The 17,570-nt window shown below is 46.1% G+C and overlaps 1 protein-coding gene across 1 annotated transcript in view; it reads right to left on the bottom strand.

Annotated features, from left to right (window-relative positions):
* Window positions 1-5,561: 5,561 nt before the first annotated feature.
* The window catches only part of BLK (BLK proto-oncogene, Src family tyrosine kinase), a 42,718-nt gene continuing 30,709 nt past the window's right edge, over window positions 5,562-17,570 (bottom strand). The window contains exons 8-12 of the mRNA XM_024194583.2: window positions 16,259-16,438; window positions 15,639-15,715; window positions 9,836-9,986; window positions 7,111-7,242; window positions 5,562-5,770 (exon numbers count right to left, since the gene is read on the bottom strand). Coding sequence (XP_024050351.2) covers window positions 5,562-5,770; window positions 7,111-7,242; window positions 9,836-9,986; window positions 15,639-15,715; window positions 16,259-16,438 — 749 coding nt within the window. The remainder of the gene's footprint in view (window positions 5,771-7,110; window positions 7,243-9,835; window positions 9,987-15,638; window positions 15,716-16,258; window positions 16,439-17,570) is intronic.

The following is a 17,570-nucleotide window of genomic DNA, read 5'->3' as shown; positions in this document are numbered from 1 at the left end:
GAGCTGAAGCACTTAGAGCTGGAAAGGGCTAAGCTGGGTCCACCAGGTAACCCTAACAATCCTTCTCCAGGTACTGCTCCCCATTCCAAGAAATTCCCCACATACACGGTAGGCGATGATACAGAAACCTTCTTAGAAAATGTTGAAAGGGCCTGCCTTGGGTACAACACCCCTCCAGACCAGTATATGGTGGAGCTGAGACCATAGGCGCCGACTTCCCCGCTTTCCCCTGGGTGCTCAAACCCGGCTCTGCCCCCGGCCTCGCCCCCACTTCACCCCTTCCATGCGGCACACACCCAGCACAGCAGTGATCACCGTCCACATGGCTACCAGTGCTGGGCCCCAGAGCGCCCCCCTGAATAGAACATCTGCAATGTTTTTTAACGCTATGATTCTCCTTAAATGTGAACCCCTTACGGTGGCTGTTTTCTTGCCCGGTGCACGCGCTTCCTCTGTGTCTGTGAGTCACTGCTTAGGTTAATGGCAAAAGTATGGTTTTAACCCTCTCTGCGCTGCAGGGCTAGAGCAGCATTGGGAGATCAACCTTATGCATCCCCCACAACACTGCAGGACTGTTCTCAGGGCCAACGGTGTACACTGAAGGCAGAAAGGAAACGGTTTGATTTGCAGATGCCAGGTGGGGCACAGCAATCGCAGCTGGGGAATCTCTTGCGGTGTAAACTCAGCAAACTGGAGCTGCAAGCCGTTCAGAGACAGTAAGGATGGAACGCCCTTTGCCAGGGTACCACTGCACTCCACACGCTGCCTCTAGGGCTGGCTTTGTTTCAAGGGGTGGCTACTCAGCCTGGGATTTGTGAGGAGGGAGAGACACCTGGTGGCAACACGGAGGAATAGCATCTTTGGCACAGCCTGTGTTTGAATATCTGTCTGCTTTAGCATACTCCTTGGCCAACTTAATAACGATCATTTACATCATCTCCACAGTCCGTGTGCTTCTTTCATGCCACAGCTCTTTACAAACCACGGTGTCTGCTCACAAGAATTGCTCCCCTTACCAGCTACTGCTACAATGCAGCTACCTCTGGGGTGGAACGTGACAGCCATTTAATAGCATGCAACACTCCCACACAACAATGTAGGGCCACAGTTTAGAAAAGCACTTAAGCATTTGCTTAAAGTTAAGCATGCACATATATGCTTTGCTGAATAGGGATGCTAGCTTGAATTAAGTGGTAGAGACAAAGTAAAGAAGATTGAAACTTCAGGGGAATATTTAAGAAGGCAGAATATACTGACCCATCTGAAAATTTGGCCTGGACACAAAATACCAAAATATCATGGGACGTTCAGTTAAAATAAGTGGTCAAGATCTTGGTTTATTAAACATTTGAATCAGACAAAGGGAAGGGCGCCCTCTACTGGATCATCAGCACACATCATAGAATCATAGACTGTCAGAAGGGACCATTATAATCATCTAGTCTGACCTTCTGCACAACGCAGGCCACAGAATCTCACCCACCCACTCCTGTAACAACCCCCTAACCTATGTCTGAGTTATTGAAGTCCTCAAATTGTGGTTTAAAGACCTCCAGGTGCAGAGAATCCTCCAGCAAGTGACTGCATCACCCCTAGAGTGGGCCTGGGTGAGTGTCTTTGGATGAAACTTTTTTCTCCAAACCTCCAGGTTCATGTCGACCGAAACATTTTGAGAACTTGTGTCAAATTCCCAAACAAACAAACAATTCCAAACAAGTAAAAAGGTTTTGTTTTGACGTTTTCAAAACAAAACATTTGGGCTGTTCGACTGGAAATGACTTTTTGTTTCCAAATTTACTTCAATTTTTTTAAAAGGCAAAAACACTTGAACACTAAACAAAATATTTCATTCGACACTCCAACAATTTCCCCCCGACTTTTTTGGTCTCCAAAAAAATTCAAAACTTTTTGGTTTCGCATCAAACCAAAACTAGTAATAATAATGACAGCGATGCAGTAGTTTGCATTGAACAAGGGCATAAACCCAAGCCAGGAGAATTAAAACAGTGATTTGCCCTCAACCTTTCCAGATCTTAGCTGGAGGTTTGTGTCTTTATTTGCAGAGCTATTGGAATCTCCTTAGCATATTCTGAATTCCTGATGAGATGAGCTCATCACTGCACTCCCAGCAGTGATGCTTGGGGCTGCTTTATTTATTTATTTGCAGGGCCTTTCTGTTTGCAGAGTCACCTCGCCATGTGGAATCATCCGCCTAATTGGGAATCCAGGGTGAATACGTTCATGCTAAGCCTAGGTGGTCATACGAGGTGATCTGGCGATCCTTTCTGGCCTTAAAGTCTATGATCTGGAAACCATCAAGCAGATAATATGCAAAGCAGACAGAGCCCAATGGATCACAGAGGGTCAGCCCACTCTTGAAGAGAAAGGATAAAACGTTAATTCTTAGCTTTATTATTCCTTTCTCAGTATTGTTGAGGGCCCTACCTATGATCTTATATGACCCTCATCACCATAGACTGGGCAACAGGGGATGGATCACTTGATGATTACCTGTTCTGTTCATTCCTTTTGAAGTACCTGGCACTGGCCACTGTTGGAAGACAGGATACTGGGCTAGAGGAGCCTTTGGTTTGACCCAGTATGGCCATTCTTAAGTTCCTATTATCTCAGTACATCACAGTCATTCATGAATTAGTATCATCCCCATTTTGTAGATGGGGAACTGAGGCACAGTGTAGATAAAGTGACTTGCCCAGGGTCACACAGGAAGCTTGTGTCTGAGTCAGGAGCTGACCCCATGTCTGCTGAGTCCCAGTCTAATGCCTTATGCACTAAACCCTCCTTCCTACCCACGGCATGGCTTCCCTGGGCCTGCCTTTGAGACTGTGAGCTCTTCAGGGCAGGGCACATTTTGTGAGGGGTCAGATTTGGCCCTAGGCACCAGCAGAAGTCCCATGCACCTCATATGAAAATGGGCCCTTTCCTTTCAAAGATGGCAGAGCTGGTCAAAAAATGCTGCAAATAATTTACAACTTTTTAAAGTTTTTCATGAAAAAAAGTCAAAGTTTTGAATTTTTTGAAAAATGTCAACCTGTTCGACAACGGGGTGTGATTGTAGGACCTGGGCTGGCGGACACTTACACACATGAGCTTTGATTTTTTGGTTTGGCTTCGAAACCCAAAATCAGTGATTTGCACAGTCCTTATCCCCAGCGCCCATCCTGCACAGACTCCTCACAGCACCCCTGGGTGGGAGGAACGTAAGTCCCATTATTCTGACAGGTGGCGAAACTAAGGATAAGTGTGATAGTCAAATATGGAATTGCAGAACTACTAACTGTGGTATGTAACCCATCGCTTAAATCAGCCTCTGTACCAGATGGTTGGAGGGTAGCTAATGTAACACCTATATATTTTTTAAAAGGTCCTAGAGGTGATCCTAGCAACTACATTCAGACAAACTTAACTTCAGGACCAAGCAAACTGGTTGAAACTATACTAAAGAACAAATTAATCAGACACAGAGATGAACACAATTTGTTGAGGAAGAGTCAACACAGCTTTTGTGAAGGGAAATCATGCCTCACCAATCTATTACAATTCTTTGAGGGGGTCAACAAGCATGTGATCAAGGAAGATCCAGTCAATATAGTGTTCTTGAACTTTCAGAAAGCCTTTAACAAGGTCCCTCACCAAAGACTCTTAAGCAAAGTAAGCAGTCATGGGATAAGAGGGAAGGCCCTCTCATGGATTAGTAACTGGTTAAAAGACAGGAAACAAAGGGTAGGAATACACAGTCAGTTTTCTCAATGGAGAGAGATAAATATTGGGGTCCCCAACAGGATCTGTGCTGGAACCTGTGCTATTCAAGATATTCATAAATGATCTGGAAAGGGGGATGACCAGTGAGGTGGCAAATTTCTTGATGATAAAATATTACTCAAGATAGGTAAGTCCAAAGCTGACTGTGAAGAGTTACAAAGAGATCTCACAAAACTGGGTGACCAGACAACAAAATGGCAGATGAAATTCAATGTTGATAAGTGCAAAGTAATGCACATCGGAAAACATAATCCCAACAACATATACAAAAGGATGGGATCTAAATTAGTTGTTGCCGCTCAAGAAAGAGATCTTGGAGTCATCATGGATAGTTCTCGGAAAACATCCACTCAATGTGCAGCGGCAGTCAAAAAAGCTAACAGAATGTTGGGAACCATTAGGGAAGGGATAGAAAATAGGAGAGAAAATATCATAATACCTCTGTATAAATCCATGGTATGCCCACACCTTGAATACTGTGTGCAGTTCTGATTGCCCCGTCTCAAAAAAAGATATATTAGAATTGGAAAAAGTACAGAGAAGGAAAACAAAAATGATTAGGGATATGGAACAGCTTCCGTATGAGGAGAGATTAAAAAGACTGGGACCGTTCAGTTTAGGAAAGAAACAACTAAGGGGAGATATGATAGAGGACTATAAAATCATGACTGGTGTGGAGAAAGTGAATAAGGAAGTGTTTTTACCTCTTCACATAACACAAAAACCAGGGCTCACCTAATGAAATTAATAGGCAGCGGGGTTAAAACAAACAGAAGGCAGTACTTCTTCACACAGCACACAGTCAACCTGTAGAACTCATTGCCAGGGGATATTGTGAAGGCCAAAAGTGTAAGTGGGTTTTAAAAAAAATTAGAGAAGTTCCTGGAGGATAGGTCCACCAGTGGCTATTAGCCAAGATGATCAGGGATGCAACTCCATACTCTGGGTGTCCCTGAACCTCTGACTGCCAGAAGCTGGGACTGGATGACAGGGGATGGATCACATGATCATTGCCCTGTTCTGTTCATTCCCTCTGCAGCACCTGGCACTGGCCACTGTCGACGAGAGGATCCTGGGCTAGCTGGACCACTGGTCTGAGCCAATATGGCCGTTCTTACATTCTTGTGTCACATGATTATCATGATGCCAAATGAGAGTTTAATAATGAAGGCAGAAGAGTGCTCGGATAACAAAGTTCTTTATTTGCTGGCCGGCAATAGGTGCTGCATGGACTGGCAGTCCTGGACATTAAAGGCCCCAGCAAAACCAGTGCAGCACTGACAGAGACAGGGCCAGCTTCCCCGTTGATGCCCTGCCAACCCCCTGACAGGAAGGACCCAGCTCCAGGGGCAGGGAGTACGTCAGTCTCCAGGGGCCGGTCAGCCCTTGGCTTCTCTTATCCCACAAGGGACTCCACTGGCCCCTACTGTGACGCCAATGACTGTGATGCGGATACAGGCTCCCTGGGCTGGGACTCCCATGCAAGGAGTGAATGAGCTCTGCTAACTTCTGATTACGCTTCTCTTTGCATCTCCAAAGGCTTGCAGAGTCCCACCCCTACCCTCCCAGAAGCCTCCAAAATGCATCATTTCCTAGCACAATCCGGAGCTGATCCGCATACGCCAAACAAGGGGGAGGGGAAGTCCTGTATTAGATGTCCACGGGATACCCAAGCAAAGTGGCGGAAGAAGGCTCAGTGGAGGATCTCCCCCAGCCAGCACTCCATGCCGTCATCTGTCTCCTGCAACGCTGTCCCACGGGGGTGGCGAGGCTCCTGGCTATGGCAGAGGTTCTGGCTCATACTGCTTTTCCGTCGCCGTGTAAAAATCCTCGAGGACGGACTGCAGGTACTCAAAGGTGGGCCTGTCCTCTGGCTTACCCCTCCAGCACCTCAGTATGATGGTGTAGAGTTCTCCAGGGCAACCGTCCGGGCACGGCATGCGATAGCCCCGCTCCAGGTTCCGAATGACCTCGGGGTTGGTCATGCCTAGAACAAAACACGCCCCCAACCCTGAGCGTGAGTTCACCACGGATGGGCGTCTATGTGCCAGGAGAGGAGAGCACAGCTTTGAAGCTGCAGAGCGTCATGGCAGCTGCGGAGGCCACGCCTCAGGCTAGAGCTCAGCGGCTACTTGTTATTATTGACATGGTGGTAGATCCTAGAAGCCCCAGCCAAGATCAGGACTACATGGCATTAGGCACAGGAGCTGCCCCAGTAAACTCACAGTCAGGGTACATCTACACTGCAATCACGGGGTGTGACTGTCGCTCCTCTAGACACCCCCAAGCTAGCTTCAGTCTCATTAGCTCGGGTCTTGGAGCAGTGATGTCATGGGCTTAATGGTGGGCTGGCCACCGGAGTAATTACCCAGGGTTCCAGGCGGGCGTGTACAGCCCATGCTGCTGCAACTTCACTGCTCCCGTATCTGAGCTAGCTGGATTCAATCTCGCTCGAGTCTAGCATCTCTGTCCAGCGTCCTCCTCCTGGACTTACCCTAGTCTGTTTAAGCCCTGTGTGCCAGGTCGAGGCCCCAGAGGGAGCTCTGCCTATAAAACCAATAAGGACCTCCCCCTTAACAGAGGGGCGGAGTCAAAAGAACCCCGGGATCAACAAAATAATCAAACCAGGAAGGGGAGGGTGGTTAAAGGGTCAAAACAAGGGCCCCAGAGGAGGACGCAGAGCAGAGAACCCTGGACAGCGCCCACTGCTCCAAGGAGGCAGAGGAAGCTACCCAGAGGAACTCTGCCTGGAGGCATAAAAGAGCAATGAATGGTCACAGAGAACCCCACCCCGCTTCCTGCTCTTGGAGCAATGCCAGACGGCTTTCCCCCTCCATTCCCAGCACTTAGCTTCCAGCACCATCCCTTGGAGCCAGAGAGCCATCTGTGTTCCTGGACCAGTCCCAGCCCTTAGCTTCCCTACAGAGTTTGCCAACAAGGACGCACCCAGGCTAAGCTGGCTGGTTTTGTGCCATAGACTGCTGCCCAGTGTGAACTGGATTGCAACCACCAAACACATTCCACATAGGCCACCGTACAGCCTACGCTTTGCGATGACTTTGTGGCTCTGATTCCGCAAAGCACTCAAGTACCTGAGTAGTTCCATCCATGGGGACTTAAATTTAAGCACCTACTTAAGTGCTTTGCTGACTCGGGGCCTCGGCAGGAGTCAAGCAAGTAACCTACTAGAGAGGTAAAAGGCTCCATATCTCATGGCTGATCCCCTGAGCAATAGTCCTCGTAACTTTTGGAGCAGCAGTTGCAGCGGGAATCATGATGCACTCCACAGTAAATGGGAGGGAAGGCTGTATTCTCAAGAGACCGTACCTGGATAAGGGGTCCTGCCGTAGGTTATAATTTCCGTTAGAAGAATCCCAAATGACCAGACGTCAGATTTGATTGTGAAAACCCCAAAGTTAATTGCCTCTGGCGCTGTCCATTTAATAGGGAATTTGGCACCTGTCAGGAAGAAATAAATTAAAGAAAGAACATTAATGTGGAGTGTCTTCCTGGATTCATACCATGCACAGGCTGCTCAAGCGTGTTGGTCTTCAGAAGGTCTTATCTGGATGCTGGGTACTGCCAATTGCATGCTGGGGCTGATACAGTCTTTGTTTAAAGGACAAAATGATTCATCATAGGATGGACCAGTTCCTGTCTTTTCCCTTCATTATAAGGCATCCTTGCCTGTGTAGTTTTATTTTGCTCTCTCTGGTTCTACTTTACAAAACAATGAATGATGTATAACCTTAAAAAGCAGGTGCAAATTAAGATAAAAAGGTCATCAAATACATCATAAATCACATGGAGCATGCAAACCACACATACATGATATGAACATTACAGAAAATGAGTAATGGCCAACAGAAGAAAAGAACAGCTTGTAATTACACTAATAAAGTGAAAAGTTAAAAGGATCAAAAGGCTTAGAAGACCATTTTTTGTATCATCCATGGATTTAATAGATATTGGCTTTCAAAATACTTGCCATAAGTATCACTTCCTATAATAATATTTTAGAGATAGAACCCAGGATTTTCAGGACCAAAGCACAGGCTGCAACCACTTGTGCTAAAGGAATAATGTTATAAACTGACAGCATTTGTAGGTTTTTACCTTCTCTATGGCCTAACCATTAATGGAGGGCATGGTGCATTCAGACAGTGATTAATATCTTTGTAATGATCTCCCTATCATGAGTAGTCAGTGAAGCAAGAATCCATAGGCGGCACATAATGGAGGCTAGGGGAGGCTAAGCCATGGGGGGGCTGAGAGCAGTGAGTGGGGGCATGGCCTCTGCCAGAAGAGGCGGGGCAGGCGGCTAGCCTCCCCAAGGGGAAGCTTCACTCGCCACCCATGCTAGAATCCAAGACCTTTATCACAAAAACACAAGCCTCTGCCACCTAAGGTAAAGGCGTAACTCCATTAGAGGCCAGCAGTAGTAGGATTTTATCTTTTATGCAGATCAGCCACTAGAGAGGGACACAGTATTTAGCCAGTGTGCTACAGAGGGTGTGGAGAAATGTAAATATATGTAAATTTAAAATATATATTTGAAAATCTGTTCCACCTTTATTTACCTGGAAACACCTAAGTTCAGGATTCTGTGTCTCCCCTAGCATCAGATCAGCATAAACCCACAATTCAGGTTTTATTAAGGACAAACAACACTAATATAAACTAAATATTATAATGATTTTGATGAAGACAGCATTTTTATTTAAACACCTCCCTGAAATCCCACCAACCCAAACACAACGGGCACAGTATCAAAAATCAAACCCAACACAAAACATTTCAGTTGAAGTGAAACATTTTGCGGAGGGGGGCTTTTGAAATGTTCCTGTTTCATTGCGAATCGAAAGACATCTCAAAATCTCAAAATCCTTTGCCAAACAGGATCGTCATCCTCCAGCCAGCTCTACGGGAGACCTTATGAAACTTTAAAAAAGGTCTGTTTTGTTTCCCATATACTTTATAAAGCCTCGTAACAAGCTGAATGAATCTCTCTCATTACCAACATCTTGGTAGCTGAAGAATACTATAGCTGAGTAAACTGTATTTTGCTGTGTGCCAGTCAGGTGTGGCTAGACAGAGGAGTGAATTGAACCAACAAGCTCTATGCCCCTTTGGTGCCCACATTCTCTTAGTCCCACATATTACCATAGCAGAGCCCCAAACTGGAAGCTTTGTTCAGGGCACTGGCTCTATCAGCTGATTCAAAATGCAGCTTCATATGAGCTGAGCCAGCCAGAAGTTGCTCTTTGTGTATCTTTTTATAGAGATGCTCCCCACTCACAAGAACCACTAACAGAACCACAGCGCTAGCCAGCTATGTCTCCAAACTTGGGGGGATGGGAGTTAAAAATCCAAATTGTGTCAATTGTCCTTGGCTTTTACACCTGGCCACACCAAAACCCTGGATCAGAATGGAGGCTGTGTTTGAAATCTGGATCCACACCCAAATTTTGCAGTTCAAGTCCATTTCTTACTGTTTCATTGTATATTGCATCACTACGGTATGCAGATATAGGCAAAGTGTTCATTTCCCTGCAAAGACCTCAGTTCAGGGGTCAGTATTTCCCCTAGCATCAGGGAGGTTGAGTTTATCCAGTAGCAGGGCCAGAGATCTTAGCATGAATCCATAGGATGCCCCTATATCTATGATATTCTACTCCATAAGAACGGCCATACTGGGTCAAACCAAAGGTCCATCTAGCCCAGTATCCTTTTTCCAACAGTGGCCAATGCCAGGTGCTCCATAGGGAATGAACAGAACAGGTAATCATCAAGTGATCCATCCCCTGTCGCCCATTCCCAGCTTCTGGCAAACAGAGGCTAGGGACACCATTCCTGCCCATCCTGGCTAATAGCCATTGATGGACCTATCCTCCATGAATTTATCTAGTTCTTTTTTGAACCCTGTTATAGTCTCCAACATTAAATTCACGCTGTGTGGACGTGGAATTGTGTGAAGGAGAAATGCAAGCTGCAAATGTAACTGGACTTCTTCAGCTAGGTTCTTCCGTACAGCACCATGAGTGGAACCTACCTTCTTGGGCCAGGTACTCATTTTCTATTATCCTGGCCAGGCCAAAATCAGCAATTTTACAGCAGAGCGTCTCTGAGACAAGGATGTTGGCTGCTCTCAGGTCTCGGTGGATAGAGTTCATTCTCTCGATGTATGCCATTCCTTCTGCAACCTAGGAGAGCAGAAACGGCCACAGCGTTTACCACAAGAAGATTCAAATAAGCCTCCTGATCCCTAGACATGAAAGATGGAAAAGCCCTTGTCCGTCGCCTCCCTGATACAAGATTGTGCTGTTATTCCATGTATTATGGTAGCACCTACCGGCTCCAGCTGAGATTAGGGTCAGACTGCGCTCAGTGTGCGTAGTAAGAGACCATCCCTGCCTCAAACAGTTTAGACAAGACATACAAAGTGTGGCAGAAAGGAAGGGTTGTTTTTGCCATTCTACAGATGGGGAAACGAGGCACAGACAGATGACGAGACTTGACCACAGGACATCTGTGGGAGAAGCAGAGACTAAGCCTAGATCTTCTGATTCCAAGGCTCAGCCACAAGACCATCTTTGATCCCCTACATCTTGGAGTTTAGTTGAAAATATTGCAGATTAAATAAAAAAACTCTTCCCGTTTTTCAGTCACAGCCAGAGTAGTTTAAATCTAAGACGATCAACAGTAAATGATCATTAATAATCTCATCCATTCACCTCTTCTGTACAGTGTGGACTTGTGTTTTGTTTGCTTGTGCCTGACACTGTATATGCCTCAGGAGGCAATGAAGCTCCTGCATGGACAGCCAAGCAGTATAAGTAAGCATAAAACCCATAACTCACTGAGAGACCAATGGAAGCTGTATCCTAGAGCGTTAATATGCTGGGAATGTGTTCTGAGCCAAGCCCCTGACCCTGCTCAAGTCCTTCTTAGAAACACTCCCTGAATTGAGCTAACTTGTATTTGTTCTCTTGCTTCTGACAGCTGGTCTCTGTAGATGCCAAGCTCCTTAGAGCAAGGGACCAGTGTTTGGGAAGTGTCTAACACATGATAAGCTCTCCTGTAAATAAGAATAATAGCAAGTTTTTGTGTTTGGGGGCTTTCATAGAATCATAGAATCATGGACTTTAAGGTCAGAAGGGACCATTATGATCGTCTGGTCTGACCTCCTGCACAACGCAGGCCACAGAATCTCACCCACCCACTCCTGTATCAACTCCCTAACCTATGTCTGAGCTATTGAAGTCCTCAAATCGTGGTTTAAAACTTCAAGGTGTAGAGAATCCTCCAGCAAGTGACTCATGCCCCACGCTGCAGAGGAAGGCGAAAAACCCCCAGGGCCTCTGCCAATCTGCCCTGGAGGAAAATTCCTTCCCAACCCCAAATATGGTGATCAGCTAAACCCTGAGCATGTGGGCAAGACTCACCAGCCAGACACCCAGAAAAGAATTCTCTGTAGTAACTCAGATCCCACCCCATCTAACATCCCATCACAGGCCATTGGGCCTATTTACTGCTAATAGTCAAAGATCTATTAATTGCCAAAATTAGGCTTTGCAGAAGCGGGGAGCTTTGAAGGGGGATTTGAAAAGTGACAGGTTCAGCTTTAGCCCAGACACTAATCAGGACAATGAATGGATGAGAAGGCAAGAATGGCAAGAAGGCCTAGCACCAATTTGGGTTTTCACACGCCCTGAGGTTAGGGCATTACAATTTTCCACCCACTAAGATTCTCATCAGCTTCTTGCTTACATGTGGTTTTAAACAGGATACTAACATGTACTTTCCAAATATGTATTTCACCCTCTATCAACACCCTTCAAGCTCGAGTGCCGCTTGCCTCAGTGGAAAATGGAAGAATTGATGTCACTTCCTGTCCTGATGTTAATGAGATAGCACTAGACTCGATGGTTTCCTTTCAGCATGTGTGTGCATCCGAGTGTGTGTGTGTGAGACTGACCACAGGATGAATTCGGTGCACCCAAAACTTTCTAATTTTAACTACAGCTGATGCTATTGGCTGCAAATTGCGTATGAAGGGTCAAGTTACCTTGGGACATGACGTATTCAAAACACCACGAGTAAACATGTTGTGAAAAAGCATGACTGGCTTTACATCAGCCCCATCCAGAAACAGCTAGTGATTAACTGAAGCCCAGCACTTGGGGTTTGGGCAGCTCAGGATCTGCATCAGGTCTGCAATGGCACAGGTGTGCGCCGCGTGAAGGGATGCAAAAAATCCCCGTGCAGCTCCTGCACTGGCTTGGCTAGCTGAAGCCTCCTTTAGGGGCACGTGATAGATTCGCTGTCTTCAGGCCACAAGATCCCAGCATTCTGTGGCCTGTGCTGAAATCCTCTGCCCTGTGCTATGCAGGAGGCCAGACTAGATGATCATAATGGTCCCTTCTAGGTTTAAAATCTACCAGTCTCTGCTATGCTGGGCACACACACAGCAAGCCCAGCCATTGGAATGCGTTTTGTCAGCCCTTGTGCCTGGCAAGGGACATTCTCCGCTTTATACATGGGCCATAGGAGGGACCAGACTGTAGGAACTTTAATGGGGATTTATGAGGCTAACAGAGCATGCCCCCTACTTCACTCTATTTGAAGATTAAACCAAAGATTCAGTAGCTTGAGATTCCTCTGCTTAACAAAGAACAGGGCCTGTGAATAGAAACAGACAGAGTTGCCCACTTGGGTGGGATTTTCACAGAAGCATCCCCAAGCATTCCTTCAGAAGCATCCCTAAGTGCTTTAGAGACACACGCTTGTGTAATGGCATGTATCAGTGTCATGCCTTTGGGCAGCAAGGAAAGGGTTAACGCAGGCCCAGCTGGGTTGAATGCCGCCTCCGCTGCAAATTGGTTTGGAGCCCAGAGCACTGGAGTTCTGAGGGCAGCTGGACAGATGCTCTACCTGCAGGAAAGGGCCCCTGACTCCCATGCTAAGTGGCTGGGCCGGGAGCAGGAGGATGATCAGCATAAATATGCCGATTTGCAGGCAATTTGTTTGTTTCTTTGGAGGGGACTGACTAGAACAAGCCACTGTCATATTCCTTTGGGCTGGGCTACTGAAAGCCCCAATGGTCTCTTGTTAAACTAAGAATCCTTTCACTAGAGGGCAGTTTTAGATGGCTGGACCTCTTGCTGCTTGCAAGGGGAGGGACTCAAGATTCCATCTTCGAATTCTAAGTCAGGGTTTGGCGAGAGTCTTAAAAGGGAAGGAACTTGCTTAGGGAGGGCTCTAGCAGAAGGTAGCCCTGTCTGGAGGTCATGACATCCCCTTTAATCCCAGACTCTCAAAGTGCTTTGCAAGTGTTCGGCTGAGGTCAAGCGTGGATGGAACAATGCACGCTGGGACCTGAGGTCACTGCAGCCCACACCACCACACTGAAGATAACCGTGGTTGATGGCTTCACTGTGGAATTCTCTAGCCCACATTTGACCTGAGTTTGCACTTTGGTCTCTCCAGATTAGAGCTGGCTGAAATTTTTTGGATTAATAGTTTATTAGCAGAAAAATGCAGTTTGGGGTCGACCAAAACTATTTGTAAATTCGGGTCAAATTTGGTGGATAGCTTTGGTGGGGTTTTTTTTTTCTGAAAAAGTTGGAATGTTTAGACATTTTCTAAATGAAACATTTCAACTTTTTGTTTTGAAACAACATTTCCTTTAGAAATTTAGCTAGCTTTATTTTGTAAAGAACAAAGAAAATAAACAAACGAAAGGGTAAAAAACACCCGGAAAAGAAACAAAATAGAAAGAAAAAAAAAAAAACCCAAAATTTCTGGTCAAACAAAACATTTTGTTCAACCTGAAATAAAAATTTGTTGTTTGTTTGTTTCAGTAAGAAAAACCAAAAATTTTGGGGTTTGGGTCTATCAGCAACAATTCCCCCCTGCCTCCCGCCCCGATATTTTGATTCGGTAGCTAAACTGAAAAAAAATCAATTATTTGCTCAGCTCTGCTCCTGATATGGCATTTTTCTCTCTCTTCCCTACAAACTCATTGGGCCAAATTTCCTGGTGTAACCCCCAACTGAAGCGAGTGGAGTTACCTGAGGGATAAATTTGGTAGGTTGTGTTTCTCTTCAGGAATTTAAAACTAACCACTGATTATTTCCTTCAAGTTATAAAAAATAGAAATAACTTCTAACCACGGAGTCTGCAGCTGTTCCCCTTAATCTATTACGGATATCAAAGGTAGGGCAGCAGACCAGATTTTATCACTAGTGAAGAGGAAAAGAACTGTTACACCATTCACGGGAGGGATAAAAATAGCTAATAGGGCGGCTTCTTTAAGATATTTCAGTATTTTTGCTTCTGGGTAAAATGAAAAGCAGATGCTTCTGCCGTGTCAGAAAGCACCTCCTCAGAAATACACAATTCCAGGTATTTTATTCATTTAAAAACAAATATGAATTGTAGCTGGATTCCCTAGTACCTTGGAAAAGAGTAACTGAAAATGACTGTGAAGTTAGCCCATCACCACTAAAGAGAGGAATGGTGGCCATGTGGCTAAAGAATTGCATTGGGTGCCAGGAGCACCGGGTTCTAATCTCAGCTCTGAGCTTGGATGGATCCTCAGTCAGGCTTTCTAAAATACTCAATGCCAGCCTAGCTCTTCTCCTGTTGAAATCAATGACATCATATTGATTCCACCAGGAGCAGTGTTAAGTGCTTCTGAGAATCCCCAGCTCTGTGGGCAAGACCCTGCAGCTCAGTTTCCCAACCTGTATAAGGTGGTTAATATGCTTATGTACCTCCAAAGAGGTTGTGAAGCTACATTGGTTAATGTTTGCCAAAAAACACCTGGAGATCCTCAGATGGAGGACACAGTGGTCATATTACAACAATAAGCGCTGCCTAATGTTAGGCATCTCAGTGCATGTTAATCCCCCTAACGATGCTGCCTCATCTTCAGAGGGGCTAAGCACCCATTACTCCCAATCAAGTCAACCAGAATTGGAGGTGCTCAGCACCCCTGAAAACCAGATTCTCTTCTTGCCTGTGTCCCTACACATGGTAGATCACTGTCACTCCAGAGCAGGACCTTCTCTTACTAAAACTGTCTGGAGAAAAGAGAAAAGACTTTTCTGCTCACTAAGCCAGGAAAGACTCTGCCTTCCGTATTATGCAGCGTGCTAAGAAAAGGGTCCCCATGTGAGATGTGATGATACTGATGATGGGCTGGCATTCCCATCAGTACTGCAGGTGAAGGGAGGAACCCCTGGCTATCACATCTGGAAGTTCACAGAGTCCTAGATTCTAAGGCCAGAAGGGACCATTTTGATCGTCTAGTCTGATGTCCTGCATAGCCCAGACCACAGAACTTTCCTGAATTAATTCCTGCTTCAAGTCCAATAACTGTTACAAGGCTTTTAGAAAATATTCAATCTTGATTTTAAAATGACCAGTCATGGAAAATCCACCCACCCCGGCCCTTGGTAAGTTGCTCCAGTGGGCAATTACCCTCAATGTTAAAAAATGCACTTTATTTCTAGTCTGAATTTGTCTAACCTCAACTTCCAGCCATTGGTTGTTGTTATACCTTTATCTGATAGTCTGAAGAGCTCTCTATTATCACATTTCAATTCCCAGTATAAATATGTATAGACTGTGATCAAGTCACCCCTCAACTTTCTCTTGTATAAGCGAAATAGATTGAGCTCTTTGAGTCCATCACTATAAGGAACATTTTCCAATCTTTTAATCATGTTCATGGCTCTTCTCTGAACCCTCTCCAATAATATGTATCCCCTTTGCGTCTGCAAACATGTCATCTTGGATAACATTGCACCATCTTCCCAACACTCATCCTGGTGTCTTTGACTACAGACCTGGGCTGAGATGTCAATGAGTTTTGGGAGAGTTAGTTGGCTTCCATCATCCGTCTTCAAGAAATCCAGCAAGCACCCTGTAAAAGAGGAGACGCACCGTGTTCTCTGGATGATGTGATTTGAATGAAAGTTACATATTAGGTCCACGTCCTTCTCTAGCTATTGTTATCCAACCTGTCTACAGCTTTTTTACTTCTGGAAAGATCTCAGGAACTTCACTGCCTCTATCAAGTGCACCAGAGTCAGAGTGAAAACACCCGCTTCCCTTCAGATTTTGTACAGAGCTCTTTGCAAAGCCCATAGGATTCTTTACGCCACCCACTGATCAGCTGTTCGGTGGCAGGCAGGAAGCACTGGGGGTGGAGCGAGAGCGGGGTAGTCTCAGGGGAGGAGCGGGGCAGGAAGAGGCAGAGCGAGGGCAGAGCCTTGGGGAGGGGACGGAGCCTCAGGGCGGAGGAGGGCTGGAGCACCCACCCAGAAAAATGAAAGTCAGCACCTGGGGCATCGTCCCCTACGTTACCTGCTGCAGGCATGGGATTTTCACAAATCCTAAACCCTGGCCTAACCTTTGAAACTCAGCCAAAAATGTCTAAAGAATAAAGTCCAGGGAGACTCTTTACCGTTGGCCATGTACTCTGTCACAATGTAGATTGGCTGTTTGGTGACTACTGCATGCAGCCGGACTAGCTTGTCGTGCTGGAGCATCTTCATCAAGTTTGCCTCAGCCAGGAAGGCATCAGGAGGCATGGAGCCCTCCTTTAGGGTCTTCACAGCCACCTTCACACTGTTCTTATAATAGCCTGCAGCAAAAGAGAAAGGAGGGTCCAACAGTTAAGGTGCTAGCCTGGGATTTAGGAGAAACAGGTTCAATTCCTTTCTCTGCCACAGCTTTCCTGTGTGAGGAGCAAGTCAATGGAAGTTTGGAGCCTCACTACCTCTGAAGCTCCGTGGCTCAGTTTCCCCATCTGTACAATGGGATAATAGGCCTTCCCTAGCTCACAGGAGTGTTATGAGAGTAAATACATTAAAGATTAGGAGATCATAGACTTTAAGGTCAGAACAGACCATCATGATCATCTGGTCTGACTTCCTGCACATTGCAGGCCACAGAACCTCACCCGCCCACTCCTGTAATACACCCTGTAATCTCTGGCTCAGTTACTGAAGTTCTCAAATCATGGTTTAAAGACTTCAAGTGACAGAGAATCCACCATTTACACTAGTTTAAACTTGCAAGTGACCCATGCCCCATGCTGCTGACATGTTGCAGAGGAAGGCAAAAAACCCCAGGGTCTCAGCCAATCTGACCTGGGAGAAAATTCCTTCCCGATCAGTAAGACCCTGAGCATGTGGGCAAGACCCACCAGGCAGATACCTGGGAAATAATTCTCTTTAGTTACTTGGAGCCCTCCCCATCTAGTGTCCCATCTTCAGTAAGGTGTGTGTGGGGGGGTGTCATCTACCTTAGACAGAAAACTAACAGCAAGAAGCCCTTTGATGTGATGGTCTGGTCTTCCTGTTACCGTGTGAAATAACTAAACATACCGATCCATGTGCTAAGCACTAGGGTATCTACCACAGGGAACAACCCTGCCTGAGGGATCACTGAACTCAATGGGACCAGTGGATGGGCTCCTTCCAAGATGGCGGAAACCTCAGAAGGAAGTGGAGAGGACCCATCTCCTCTGAGAGGGTCTCTGTGTAGTAGGATTGCCAACTTTGGTTGGATGAATTCCCGGAGGTTTCATCACATATCAGTATCTTTAATTCAAGATTAATCTTTAATTCCTGGAGACTGTCTCCAGGACAATCCTGAAGGCGTTGGCAACCCTACTGTGTAGAGGTTCCAGGAAGGTGTGGTGGAGAGTGGAGGCAGCTGGGTACGCACTTTGAACTGGGGAAACAGACTGCAATGCACTGGTGGGGGGGGGG

The sequence above is a fragment of the Terrapene carolina genome, unplaced genomic scaffold (genome assembly GCF_002925995.2).
Source record: "Terrapene carolina triunguis isolate 2854851 unplaced genomic scaffold, T_m_triunguis-2.0 Scaffold228, whole genome shotgun sequence".
In the NCBI taxonomy this organism is placed as follows: Eukaryota; Metazoa; Chordata; order Testudines; family Emydidae; genus Terrapene; species Terrapene triunguis.
This window is presented reverse-complemented; position numbering and strand designations above follow the sequence as displayed.